Source organism: Tinamus guttatus, unplaced genomic scaffold (assembly GCF_059628265.1).
Source record: "Tinamus guttatus ecotype Peru unplaced genomic scaffold, ASM5962826v1 Tinamus_guttatus_pri_ptg000530l, whole genome shotgun sequence".
Lineage (NCBI taxonomy): Eukaryota > Metazoa > Chordata > Aves > Tinamiformes > Tinamidae > Tinamus > Tinamus guttatus.
Window position 1 is genome coordinate 5850376 of NW_028289064.1, and position 13924 is coordinate 5864299.

Sequence of the window (13924 nt, forward strand, 5' to 3'; positions counted from 1 at the left end):
GAGGAGCCGGCCCCGGCGGGCGCTGTAGGCTCCTCCGCGGCCCCGTCCAGCCCTTTGTGTGCGCGGCCAAGGTGCGATGTTCAGCCGCGGGCCATGGAAAACACAAGCGCCAAATGGCGGCCCGTGCCTGCCCTGGGGAGGCGCGGGGCGCCCACGGGGGGGCCGCGACGTGGGACCGGACGCGGCTCTCGCAGGGTCACGGGGGACAGGAACGTGATGCAGGGGATGCCGCAAAGTCCCGTCGCTGCCCCATGCCAGCCGCGCCCGTGCCCGGACGTTAGGGGGGCGCTGGAGGCCGTGGGGCAGGGCGCAGCGCTCCGCGCGTGACGGTGCTCGCGTGGGAGCGAGTCTCCGCGGCCAGAGCGACCTGCGAGAAGGGCGGGTTGCGGGGCGGGATGCTGCGTCCCGAGGGCGGCGGGCGGGGAGGCGCGGGGCCCCCACGCGCGGCGGGTCTCGCGCGGCGCTTTCGAATGTGGCGGCGGCGCGGGGGGAAGTTCCGCGGGCGCGAGGCGGGCGAGCTGCGCACGCGCAAGATGGCCTCTGCGGGCGGCGGCGGGCGCGGAGCGGGGCGCTGCCTGCCCGCCCGCCCGCGCGGAGCCGCGCGGAGCCGCCGCGGGTCCCCCCTGGCCCCGTGGGGCCGGACGAGGAGCGGGGGGTCTGGCCGCGCGCTCCGCGGGGGCGCCGAGGCGCGAGGCAGCGCGGAACTTTCTTGCCGCTGTGGGCAGTTAACGGGTGTTTAACGCGCGGTTTTCGTGCTCGCTAAATACAGACGTGGCCGCCGAACAGACGGCGAGGGCGGCCACGGAGCGGGACGGGGCGCGCAGGGCGGCAGCGCTCCCTCCTCTGGGGCGTCCTCTCGACGGGAGATGCGCGGAGGACTTGAAAAAGAAACTGTTCGTAGTAAAATAAAGGAAATCCGTTTCAAGTACCCAGGCTAGGAGCAAGAACGTTAAAAATTAACAGCGGAAACAGGAAACACTTATCTGTGTAAACATTGTCTCAGAATTTCAGCATGTGAAAGCTGCGAGGGCGCAAGGTGCTCCGCGCACCGAGGGGCGCTACCTGCGCGGGGTCGCCGCGCTCCCGCGACGGCGCTGCCAGGCGGGCGGCGGCTGCGCGGTCCCCGCGTGTCCCTTGGATGGCAAAACCGAGACCTGCCGGGGTCTCAGCGTGGGGTCCCGCAGGCGGCCGGGGCTGCCGAGCGTCCGCAGCGCGGCTCGGCGCGGACACGCGGAGCGTTTGGGCTCCGTGGCGCCTTACGGGAGGCTGGCGCGGCCGGCGGGAGCGGCCGGGAAGCGCCGTTTCCCGCGGAAGCTGCTGCGCGGCGTTATCGCTCCGTGCCCGCCCGTGCCCCGCGCCCGGGGAGACACCGGAGCGAAACGTCGCGGGTGGAGGCTCCGCGGAAGCTCCGCCGCGCTGCGCGGCCCGGGCCGCTGCCCGCACTCCGCTCCCGGGACGGCAGCTCCTGCGAGCGGCGCTTGCGCTCGAGGGTGAAGCGCCCCGGCGGGGAGCACCCGCGCCCCTCCTCCTGCTTCTTAGTCCGTTTGTATTTGATTTTATTTTATTTTTTCCCTCCTCTTCTCCCCCGTCTTCCTGCCCCGCCGACGACGCCGGTTTCTCCGCGCCCCTCCGCGCGGCCCCGCGGCGGCTCCGCTCGGCACGGCCGGGCAGGGGCGGCCGGAATGCGCTGGGAGATGCGGAACTCCCGTCCCACCTTCGCCCGCGTGCGGGGCGGGCAGCTCGCGAACAAGCTCCTCGAAACCGCCGCAGACCTTGGATCTCCTCCCTTTAAATAAACGCGGTGTCAGATAATGAGAAGATTCCTCTGTTCTATTGCTAACTGAATTCACATCTTTCCAAATAATGAGTATTTACATATATTTCTAATGAAAACCGTTCGCTATAGAGCTGCCAAAAAAAGAAGAAAAAAATAAAGAAAAAAAAAGAGAGAAGCCGCTACTGGGAAACGGGGAGGTAGGTGCCGCCCAGTCCCACGACGGCACCATCGCGATGAGATCTCCGCTCGCCTCCGCAAATGCGCTCCGCGATTTCCCCGCCTCGCGGTGCCCCCTGCACGTGGCGGCGACGAGCCCTGGGTTTCGCCGGCGGCACCGACCGGCTCGGCCAGGGAGCAGTCGGCGACGCTTCTTCTTGTCCCGCCGGCCCGGGAGCAGCCGGGCGAGCTGCGGGAGCCCAGCAGATCTTGAAGGGATTATCCAGCGCCTATTCCAGCTCCTCTTCACCTCGGCCGCTCCGCAGCGGCCAGCAGCAGTTCTGTTTTAACGCCAGGAGTTGACATTATCAGCTACTTGCAGCATTGTTGAGCGCAGAGTGATTAGTGTGTCCATTCCTGCTTCAGGTTCAGCGCTGGTCTTTGTGTAAATCAACCCGCACGGAGCGGTATAAATAGCTCCTATAGCCGAGGGAACCCTGCCAAGACACCCACGCGGCCGCCCGGAGAGGCATCTTCACATTGTGATGGTAACAATGTGTGCAGCTCCAGGGATGCTCGGGGAGCCGGCCCGAGCAGGACGGGCGCGATGCGGCCCTGGGAGCCGCTGCGCTGGACGGGAGCAGCCCACGCGGGGCGAGAACGCGGCGGGTTCCGGCTCCACGGAGGAGCTCGGGGCAAGGAGGAAGAGCAACCGCTCTCCAGGTAGGCACCCAAACCAAACCAAACACTGGCGATTTTTAGACCTTCCTTTCTGCGTGTTGTTTTAATACTACACTGTTCTGCTCACTAAAATCTTTTATAGACCCCGACAGACTTTCAATGAGAACAAGATGTTTTGTCCTTTAATATCGCATTATCAACAAAGCTCATTTGCTCTTTTTCAATGAATTATCCCTTTTATTTGTTTATTTCTTTGATCAACTATAAATGAAAGTTATTCGTGTATATAAAACTGAAGTTTTTACTGTTGAAATTGAACTGTACATGTTTACTACAGGAAAAAAATATCAACTCTTGTTTAACAAGACATTATACATCAATAAGCAATAACCTTGTGGAGGATTTGCAATCACCTGGTCTATAAAAACAAGCAGGACAAATAACAGCAATTTATATGCAAAAGTAATGATTTAATGACTATAAGCAAGACAAAGCAATAGAATTGTGCTTCTTTTGCAGACTGGAGACAATGAAATGTTTAACTACAATTTTCCCGTACAAACATGAAACAATATCCATATAGAATAAACACCCTCACAAATGTATAACTGATGGGTGATGAACACACACGAAGTTCGACCAAAGCAAAGCACAAACTGAAAAGTGTTCCGGGTTGTTCATATTTTATGCTGGAAAAGTTCCTTCTACTTGAAAAAAAAAAATCTTAGAAGCCTCTATTAAAACGCTCCTATGTGCAGGCCATTAAAGAGGAGGCATTCTCCACAATTTATTGGAAATATTAAAGTACCTGTTAAACTTTAATGAAGTTAGTCCTGTACCATATACATATATATTAAAACAAATTTAGATAAAATGCCTTCATCCAGCCAATTGCTGGCTCCTTAAAATTTATACCAAATAGTTTATGGCTTCTATAATGATCCCGTGTGCTTTTAAAAACACAATCCCACCACACAAAATAATAAAAACGTAATCAAACAGGTCAATTACTTCCATGTCCCTTAATTTCTTTTCTTCACTGCATCACTTCAACAACATTTGGTAAAGTAAAAATCTATCACTTGAAAAAAGACAAAGTCAGTAAAAAACTTTTAAGATTGCCAATTGCCTCCAGGTTATCCGAGACTTGAGTGTGCTTTCCCAATACTGTAGCTGTCACACACACACGGTGTTTCTCTCAGTACGAGCAAAGCTCAAACAAGCGGCATCTGCAAAGGTCGAACTAGAAATTTAACAACCATATCATGAGTGCATGAAACACAATATTTTCTTTATAGTATTTATAAATATATCATACAATACTGTTTCCTGTTATGTCATATACCAATATGGCATTGTACAATAAGCATAATGCCATCTGATTCTTACAAAAGCGAATCATTTAAACAAGTCAGTAAATAAAACGGTAATACCCGCTTTTAGGCATACAGATTGTAAAACTGAAGTTTACTTTTCTTTTGATCGGTTCTGCGCAGCAACAGAGAATTAAAGATGCAACATAAGAATCAAAATGGCTAATACGCAAAAATTGTTATTCACAGTGACATGGCTACATATATGCATTATTCTATGCATATTATTTCTGTTTTGTTGAATTTCAAGATGAAAAAGCACTTGCTTTCTACAGGTTCACAAAACAGTATAACAATAACAATTGAAGAGAACGCAATGGAGGAGTTAGTCTGGATTAACAAACTACTTCCCAGGATTTGAGCTGACTTCTGGAGAGTCCCAGGTCTGGATGATGGGGACGGAAACAACTCCACATAATTCCAAACACGTGAAGGTGTAACTTTTGTTTGCTTCCCAGTCCTTTGAAAACAATTTACATATCAATCTTGCGTTTTAATTAACGTCCATATTGAATGTCACCTAGTCCGCCTTTCATAGCCAAGTTCAGTGTCACTACAAAAGAAAGCAATTTGGACGATAGTCACATGTATTAGCATCTATAAAGCTGTAATGGCATGAAGAGATCTATATAAATGAGGGGCGGGGGCGGGAGTCTCGCGGGCGAGTCAGCCGGACGAGGTGGCTGAGGAGCCGTTTATGGAGGTCTTCCGCGCTCTGTTGGTGAAGGAGGACTGGTGGTTACTACTGGGGCTGCTGCTGGTGCCATTCATGGTGCTGGAGATGTGCGGGAACTGCGGGTGAGGAGACTGCACCGGGGTGCTGGGACTGGGCAGGCACGAGGAGGTGGAGGGGAGGCCTCCCGCCGGGCTGCTCGCCTTGTCGCTCCCAGAGTCACTTTCCAGCTCCCCGCTGTTATTCAAGCCCTCCCGCTGGTGGCTGATCTTCATTCTCTTGCAAGTGGGTCGCACTCGGTACTTGAGGGGCAGCGGCCCATTCTGCAAGGCAAAGAGAAGAGCCCGTGAGCGGCCTCGCAGGCCCGGCGCGCCGGAGGGGGGGCCGCCGCTAGTTACCCGTCTCCAAGTGTAGATGTAGGCAATGTCCATTAGCGTGTAGTAGTCCTTCAACGGCTCCTCCTCGTACATCACATCGATCTGGTGAAGACATTAACCCTCCCATTAACAAGAGCACAGGTATTTACCACTTACACGTGCCTTTTTTTTTTTTTTTTTTTTTGTGGTGAAAGGGTCCCCAAACCAGTAGTTCAGAAATTTTAAAAAATGCCCTATCAAAAAAAAAAAAAAAAAAAGAAAAGAAAAGAAAAAGCAGGCAAGGGCAAAGAGGATTTTTGCACGCATTGGGTAGTTTTTAAATATGTTAGGGTACTCACTCTTCTATGAGGTATTTTAAAATATCCTCCCATCAACACACTGTACAATTGCTCAAGCAATAGCTCAGTGGCTATTGCTTGATAGAACTCAGTCAAACAAGCAATTAAAAATGTAAACTAATTTAAGAAAAGTGCCAGCCAGCATTAGCATATTCTGAATATGGAGACTATTACTACTACTTTAAAAAAAAATCACTCTTTTAGGTACCTGGAAAGTATTTGGTATGTCCATTTTACTCCGCAGGAACTTCCTTAGATGCATCACAGTCATTGCTGCCGGGCAGCGTAAGTATCTTTTGTCATTCACCTAGTGATACATTAAAGAAAATCAGTCAGCTGAGAATAAGCAATTACTTCCACCAAAGTTACATGCTAATATTCTAGGTGAGTTTTTAAATGTACACACATTGATAAATTATGAACTATAATGTAATGATTTTGAGGGCAGCTTGAAGAACATCAGAATAGGCAAATTAAAGTTTCAAGGAAAATAACAAAAAACAAGTAATTTTATGCATAAACAGAATTATATTCATACTAAAGCTCTTTTTTAACATACATTTATTGCCTTTTTTTTAAGAATTAAAAAAAAAGATCTGGTTTAACTTTAAAATTAATATTGCTTTTTTCCTCAGGGTTGTTTATATATAATATAAGAAGCTACTCTACCTCTTCCGTACTTGGTATCATAACAGCATGCGTGCTTCTTTTGCTCTGGATATAAATATCAATATATAGTGCTCAACCACAAACCTGCCCAAAAGATGTTTGCGTGTGCTATGTTTCCTCTAAGTAAAGGAAAGTTGCTTACCTCTTCCTTTGATTTTTCTTTCTCCTTATTTCCTTTTCGCTCCAGCCTGTGAAAAGGAATGAAACAATTACAACAAATAATAAGCAAAGCCGCTAAGAGTCAGATAAACATAAAATATTGCCATTCTGGAACTTGCCTATTCTGGTCAAAGAATTCAATGGATAAGCTTATTATCTCGTCGTCTGTTATAATTCTTTTGTCTTCGTCAGCCACTTCTCCCCTGTCTTCATTAGAGCCATTGGCAGCTGCGCAGAAATTTCCACAATAATTTACATTTTGAAATTCAAATCAGGAAGAATGGCAATTCTCAGTAACAAGGAAAAAAAATCTCCACACTAAGATTATAAATTAAATCTACCTAACTGCTAAAATGGTAAACTTTGGTTATGCTGAACGTACTTTTTAAAATGCATTCATGGAAATAGATAATTTTTAAGTTAAAAAGGAAATAGCGAAACACCTAGGTCTGCACTATTTTATTAAAGTTGCGAACGAGAAGCTATTACCATCAGCTGACGGATGAGCAGCATAAAAATCCCTTCTTCTTTTCATTTCATCTAAATGGAAAAGCATATATTTTTCTTTTAGTATACACACGGCAACTCCAGGAAAGGATACACGATAGCAGTTCTGTCCTTGTTTTGCTGCAATTCTAACTACTTACTTTTGAAAAGGCCTGGCACTAGCTTGTATACAATATCTTGCAGAGTTTTATCTGACCTGAAAAAAATAAAATTAAGCAGATGAAGCAGTATTTCAACTCAAGTGGCAGCTCCTCCTTTGCAATCTCTCAGTGAGACCTCTTCTACAAAGTGGAATGCTACTCCTCAGAAGTTAACTGACAAACTTAATAAGCAAAGTAACACTGCTTTAAACACTGCTATAAAACTGGAGAAAAATCCCTAAGTTGTGACACAGTAATTGAAAAATAATTCTCCCAGATTGAAGAAAGGCCCTAAAACACCACGTTTCCCTCCCCCCGCCAAAAGGAAAAGACAGAACACCGCAAAGTAGCACTGGAAAAAAAATAATACTTCTGAAACAAGAATTTTGCTTTAAAGACTTTTAGCTTCAAGTTTCAGCAAGAGGTTTCACTGCTAAGGTCTACGGCTTGATTGAAATATGTCTGTGGAAAACACAGAGTGGAGAGCGAAAGTGTGGGATCGGGGTGCTTGGGAAGGCAGCAGAGGGAGAAGGCGGCGCGCCGGGGGCTTGCTTAGGCAAAAACAGAATAAATAAAAAGCACAACAACAGTTTTCAGCCTCTCTTCCAGTGAAATCTCCTGTTTCCATCAATGACAAAACTCCAAAGAGGGAGCATACGCACAGGTTAGCTTGTAAACTGACAAGTCCTTTCAGATTTAAATCAGAGATGGGGAGATAACATCAGCACAATTACTGCCAGTCCCTCCTTATCAGGCAGAACGAGACATACGCGACGGACATTGCGTCTTTCTCCTACCTTATATTCAAAAGCGGCCGAGTTTTGTGCACTTGGACATCACAAATGGGACAATACTTGCTTGTCTCCAAGTAGCGCACGATACACGTCTTACAGACTGCAAGTCAAACACGCAAGGCTGTTAGTAGCCGTCCGAGTGACACCCCGACATGCTCGGAGAGAGGGGCGATTCTCCGAGCTATGCGAGCGAGCGAACCGCCCTTTGTGACGAGCGCGCTGCTTAAGCTAAACAAATACTCAAATAAGCTGCAATTAACATGAAAAGGAGACGCTCGGAGTACATATATTGGGAGTTTAACAAAGAACGCGGGGCCGGTGTCAGAGAGCCCGCCCGGTACCGCGTTTGGCGGCGCTGCGCGGGGCGCTGCGCGGGGCGCGCGCCGCTACTCACAGGAGTGCAGGCACTCGATGATGGTGGTGGCGTCGATGAAGTAGCCGCCGCAGAGCACGCACATGAGGTGCGGGTTGAGCTCGGTGATTTTGATCCGGGTGGTGCGGTGCATTTTGGCGCGGCGGCTCTGCAAGAGACACGCGGGCGGCGCTGAAGGCGGCGGCGGCGGCGCGCGCGGAGCGGGGGCGGGGGGCGCGCGGAGGAGGCCGCTCCCGCCGGGGCGCGGCCCCCGCGGCTCTTCCCGCCGCGCCGCTCCGCGCCGCTCCGCGCGGCCGGGGGGCGCCGCGGGCCGGGCGGGCGCGGGCGCTGCCGCCGCGCAGCACAAAGGGGAACGGGCGCCTCCCGGTGCGGCTGCCCTGGCATTTCCGGAGCGCGGGGAGGGGCGGCGGCGGCGGCGGGGGGCGGGGGGGGGACACTCGCACCTCGCCCGCCAGGGGGGTCCGGGCGGCGCGCGCGCCCGCGCGGGGCCGATCCGGATCCGGATCCGCTCCGCTCCGCGAGGGGGTTGCTATGGCAACTTACACTTACACTTGGCATCCTGCCACCGCCGGGAACACGCGAGAGCCGCGCGGGGGGGGGGGGAGGGGGGCGGGCCGGGCCGAGCCGAGCCGGGCCAGGGGGTGGGACGCGGGGGCTGGCGCAGGGGGGCGGAGGAGCCGCGCAGCCCGCGCGGGGCTCGGAGACCGCGGAGGGGAGGGGCGGGCCGGGCCGGGCCGGGCCGGGGGGGGCGCGCCCGGGGCGGCCCCGCTCCGCTCCATGCGCGGGGTCCCGGCGCGGCCGAGGCGCCTCCCGAGCCACGGCCATTTCGGAGCCTCTCAGGGGCCTCTCTCCGCGTTGAGGCGGGACCGACCCCCCCGGCCCGCTCCGCCGCCTCCCGCGCTGCGGGAGCGAGACCCGCGCGGGCTGCGCGGCTCCTACGGGCCCGCACCGCGCGCCCCGGCCCCCTTCCCTCCTCCGCCCCCTCCCACTCCTTCTCTCCGTCTTTCTCGCTTTCTTTCTCTCTTTCTTTCCTTCTTTCCTTCTTTGCTCCCCCCCGCTCCGGGTCTCATTTGAAAAAGGTTCCCGTGGACGGAGTGAAGTTTTGCAAGGGGTGGAAACAGATCCGCAGCACAAGGGCAAGGTGTTTGGGAGGGAGAAAACAGAAATCCGGGTCCTCCGGGAAACCTCCCTTCCAACAATGAAATGCACCAAGGAAATTAAAAAATAAAAAATAAAAATGAAGGGAAAAAAATAAAAAGCCCCAAACCGACTTTAAGCGGTACATTAGTGACAACACGCACGGCACCATGTGACCAGATCATTCCTAAAGCTAAATCAACACCTTGTCAACACAATGCAGCGACAAGAGCGAAAAACAAATGTCATTTTCACAGCCTGCAACCCATAAACCCCCATCGGAGGCAGTGGCACTAACGCTAAACACAACTTAAAATAAGAGGGAATAGGAGGGGAAACTCCACAAGGGGAAAAACCCGATCGTCTACGCCAACTGCACGGGAAAATATTTTCTGTCAAAGAGATCATGAACAGAAAGATGACAGATCGGCGCTCGCGCGGTGCAGAGCGCTCCTTGCCCCGCGCCAGAGCTCCCGGGACACCCGGGATTTTCCCGTTCCGCCGCCGGGAGCCGTCCCGCTCCCCGAGCCTCGACCGCCGCCTCGCCCGGGGCAGCAGCGGCGCGGGACGATGCTCTAAGGTCCCCGGGCGCCTGGAATTTCAGCCACCCCGGTCGGGACGGGGTTGCGGCGTTTGCCAAGAAGTGCACGCAGCGCCGACGAGCGACCTCGGCACGAGAAACTTCTGCTGCTGCCGCCGGAGCAGCTCCGAGTGAGCGGCGCACAAACCCCCCATCGCCAAATGCGAGCGAGGAAGCCACAGGGAAGCGACGTGCCCAAGCAGCGGCGGGGAGCAGATGCCCAGAGCTGCTTCTAGCCCCAGGCACAAAAGCGGGAGCCCCACTTCACTGCACGCCGATTTGCACGGCGCTTCCAAGGGTCTCTGACCCTCCACTTCTAACTTCCAAAGGACCCCGGCGCTTGGCTTTCCCCAAGAAAGACTCCGAGACTTGTCTCGAGCAGCACAGGACGGCAAAGCCCGCGTCTCCGGGGTCTCCCTAGGTGCTCAGACCCGAACAGGCTGCTGTCGCAGGGCTGTGTCTTATTTGTTAAGAGCAGAACCCTATCGTTCATAGATACGTGAGCTAAAACCCCAGCCGTGACCGGGGTCACCTAAACCGACTGTTCCTCCTCGCCAGCCCGCGCAGCCTGGGACAAACCTTTCGAGGCGTTAACACGTTTTATTTCACGCAGCCCCTTCCCCAAAGGAGGAGGCTTAAATCCAACCGTGAAACTTTTTTTTTTTTTTTTTTTTTTTTTTGTCGAAGCAACCCCTAAACACGGGTTATTTATTGCCCGAAGATAGCACATTTTCAGCGTGCTGGGGCTTATCTTGGAAATCGGGACTCCCTCCCGCGAACTGCACCAGGCGCCTGGCTCCCAACACGGTCCCCACCACTCCGCGCGTGGGCCCCCGCGCGTTGATTCCCCCGCGCAGCCGCGGCGCGTTCCGCTCCTACCCGCGCAGCGCAGCGACGGGTGCGCGGAAGAGCTGCGCTCGGGGGTGCAGCTCGGGCCACGCAAACTACTGGGGACATTGATAACCTCGCAGTGCCACGCGGGACAGCCACACGGGGGGTACGTGGAGACCTCCGTGCTGGTAGCACGCAGCGCCGGCCAGCATTATTATTTAGAGGCCTGAAATGGGTTATGTCAAAAGGAGGAAAAGCAGAAGGACATTCCCCTGCTAAGGGCCAGCTCCATTAATAAATATCCATCAAGGCAACAAGCTATGAAACGTGGCTGGGCACATCTCGGCCAGAAAATACACGCAAAACACGGGAACATCCCTCGTAGAGCGCCGTGTACTCGGCGTCTTTGCCTACTCGGAAACCTCTCTGGGGGGTAACGGGGAAGCTGTCACGCCGCATCTTCACCTCTTATCAATCCCTACGCAGTCTATTATTACACTTTCACTTAAGAATGCCCACATATGTTTTAAAGGAGGGCTAGTGTTTCTTTCACAGAACGCATGTGTAGCTCAAATATCTTTGCCTCGCACGCTGCGGCCAGGCAGGACACGAGTAATGGCGCGAGGGTGGAAAAAGACCCCAAGCCTTCATGTCAGCTCCCTAAAACTCACTGCCCGAACCACAAAACGCGCCCACGCCAAAATATATCAAAATGATAATTTTCTAGCTATCCGCCTGATCATGTAGGTCAACACTTCGTGTCTCTGGCAAACTGAAAATAATAATAATAATAAAGTGGTACTAGCAGTGAGTGTGCAGGACATAGCGAGACCCTCTCGGCGCACTCGGCGGGCTGCATCTCCAGAATCGCCCTGGTCTTTGGGACAGTCCCATGAAATAAGTCGCCCTGAGCAATACAGAGAGCGCAAAACCCCGGCTGATGCTCGGCTGGCACCTGGGCACCCACGCCGGGACTCGCCTGAACTTTCCTGAGGGGTGGAGGAGGGAACCAAAGCTTCTAGATGCTGAAAAGTGACTATCTCACTTCCAAAGACATGCGATTTTCCTGCCCATTTTCACCTCTTTATCCGCAAATATTTGCAGTAAACACACCGAAACGACGCAGGTTATATACTGCCAAGGCCATACAATTCCACAAACGCACACCACCAACTTTCTAGTGCTGCCTCTAAACAGCATGACGAGCCAACTCGTGACACGGTTAAGACTCGACAAAGGATTTCACGTTAATTTACCCTTCCCGGGACTCAAGAGGAGAAAAAAAGAAAAAAAAAAGAGAGAAAGAAAGAAAAAAAAAGTCAGAGAAAATAAATTTAAAAAGCAACCACTGCGAGCTACAGGCACATCACCTTTGCTCCACAAGCTCGAGCAAACTGCACACCCCAATTCCCGAGTATCACAGCAAAATTGCTATCTCTGCAAAAAAGTTATTCTCCAGTCTTGGTCCCCCCCGTCCTCTCCCAGCAGCCGCAGCCCCAAAACTTTAGCATTTTAAGCACAAATGTAAGAGGAGACATTGGAAACAACTGGGAACCGCCATCTTACAAACCATCAAATTTCACACAAGTACTTGTCCAACTTAAGTTAATAACATTTTCTGTCAGCTGCCCCGAAGCCTAACAACCCCTCCAGGAGGATCGCTACCCCCCACTGGCCCTATCCCTATAAAATGGGTGCGCTATCTGCCTTTTTAGCCTCCCCCAGACACGTTTATTTCGGGGAGGACTGGAATCACTTGACCCAGGCAGCTCCAGATTTCAGGACCGCCCCTGTTTAATCAAAATCTGCCTTTAAACAAAGGGCGCTCAGGCCGGGATGGCACCAGGGGCTGGAAATATAAATATTCTCCTCGGGGACCATGTGCACAGAAACGTTTTAGGGGGCGTCTAGAGGAAGAAAGGAACTAAAATTTGCCAACGTGGGTGCGCAGCGAGCGCGAGAGCAGAGGCTGCCGCCGCCGCTGCTGCGTGTCTCTATGTGCGTGCGTGTGGCTGGAGCAGCCTGTCAGCGCGCTGCCCAGGCGCAGAGCCGGGGGGACACCGAGGCGCCCCTTTGCAGCCCCCAAACCGGCCGAAAACCGCCGCCGAGCCCCCTGGGCCCCCCGCCCCGGCGTAGCGGACACCTCGCTTCATACATACCCGGAAAAGGGAGCCGGCGGGTGACGATCGGAGCGGCCAAAAAAGACAATGAAAGTTAAAAGTCGTTCAGCAGAAAATGAATGTGAGCCAAGCGGCCATCTTGAAATGAACTGCAGACGCTGTCAATTGCAATAAGCTCATTGCTGCTGCCGCTGCTGCGCGCCGCTCGCTTTAGTTACAAAACACCCGGGTTTTCGCCTCTCTTCCACCGACCCTTCTCGCTCCCTCTCTCTCTCTGCCTCTGAGTTCGCGTTTCGGGCGGCTCGCGGGCGGGGAGCTCAAAGTCTCCCTAATCCGGATGGGTTCTCTCTCCACCAGCCCATTGTCTCTCCCTCTTCCCCCTTGCTCTGCCTCTCGGGCTCTCGCTCTCCCTCTCTGTCTCTCTCTCTCTTTTTTTTTTTATTATTATTATTTCATAGTTGTTGGCGGGGGGGAACGGGGGAGGGCGGGCGGAGGAGGAGGGAAAAAAAATGCAACGCTGAAGGCACACACTGGAAACTGACACCGTCCCCAAAATGGCTCGGAGTTCGCCCGCCCCGCCAGCGTCACGTGGGGCTCCTCATTCCTTAAGGGCGGCCTGGGAATTAGCGCCGCCGCCGCCGCCGCCGGAGCCCGGCAGCCCCGCCGTGACCCAGCCCCGCTCCCCGCCCGCCGCCGCCCCCTCCCCGCCCGCGCGCGCGCGCTCCCGCCGCCGCCGCCCCCCGCTCCCCTCCCCCGCTCCCCGCGCCGCGCGCGCTCCCGCCGCCGCGCCCCCCCCGCCCCGGCGCGCGCGCCCCGCACGCGGCCGTCGCCTCCTTTTCGCCGCCGCGCGTCCCGCCCCCCCGGCTCGCCGCGCTCCCGCCGCCCCCCCGCCCGGCGCCTCCCTCCCTCCCTGGCTGCCTCCTCCCCCCGCCCCGCGCAACGTCGCGGATCCGCCTCCCCCCGCGCCGCGCCTCGCCGCGCGGCCCGCTCCCCGCCTCCCCTTCATGCCCTCCCACCCCCCCCTCCCCACGCGCGGCCCCTCGGCCACGCCGCCCCACCTTCACACCCCCCCGCCGCGCCAGCCGTCGCGCACTTGTTGCGCGCCCCCCACGCGCCGCCTCGACGCCCGTGTGTCTCCCCTCTCCCACGACGCCCCGTGGGTGGCGCCCCCGCGCGCCTCGCGCGCACGTGGCCGCCCCGCGCGGGGACCGGGAGCGCCGCGCCCCCCTCAGGGCCCGC

General features: G+C 54.5%; 1 protein-coding gene across 1 annotated transcript; it reads right to left on the bottom strand.

The window, feature by feature from the left end:
* Window positions 1-2888: 2888 nt before the first annotated feature.
* On the bottom strand, window positions 2889-13167 carry BMI1 (BMI1 proto-oncogene, polycomb ring finger). The gene is made up of 10 exons (XM_088533981.1): window positions 12725-13167; window positions 8039-8165; window positions 7648-7744; window positions 6851-6906; window positions 6693-6743; window positions 6323-6431; window positions 6187-6232; window positions 5584-5682; window positions 5059-5139; window positions 2889-4983 (listed from the first exon to the last, which is right to left on the bottom strand). Exons 2-10 carry the CDS (start codon window positions 8148-8150, stop codon window positions 4654-4656), a joined length of 981 nt encoding a protein of 326 aa, XP_088390107.1. The 5' UTR covers window positions 8151-8165; window positions 12725-13167; the 3' UTR covers window positions 2889-4653.
* Window positions 13168-13924: the final 757 nt, after the last annotated feature.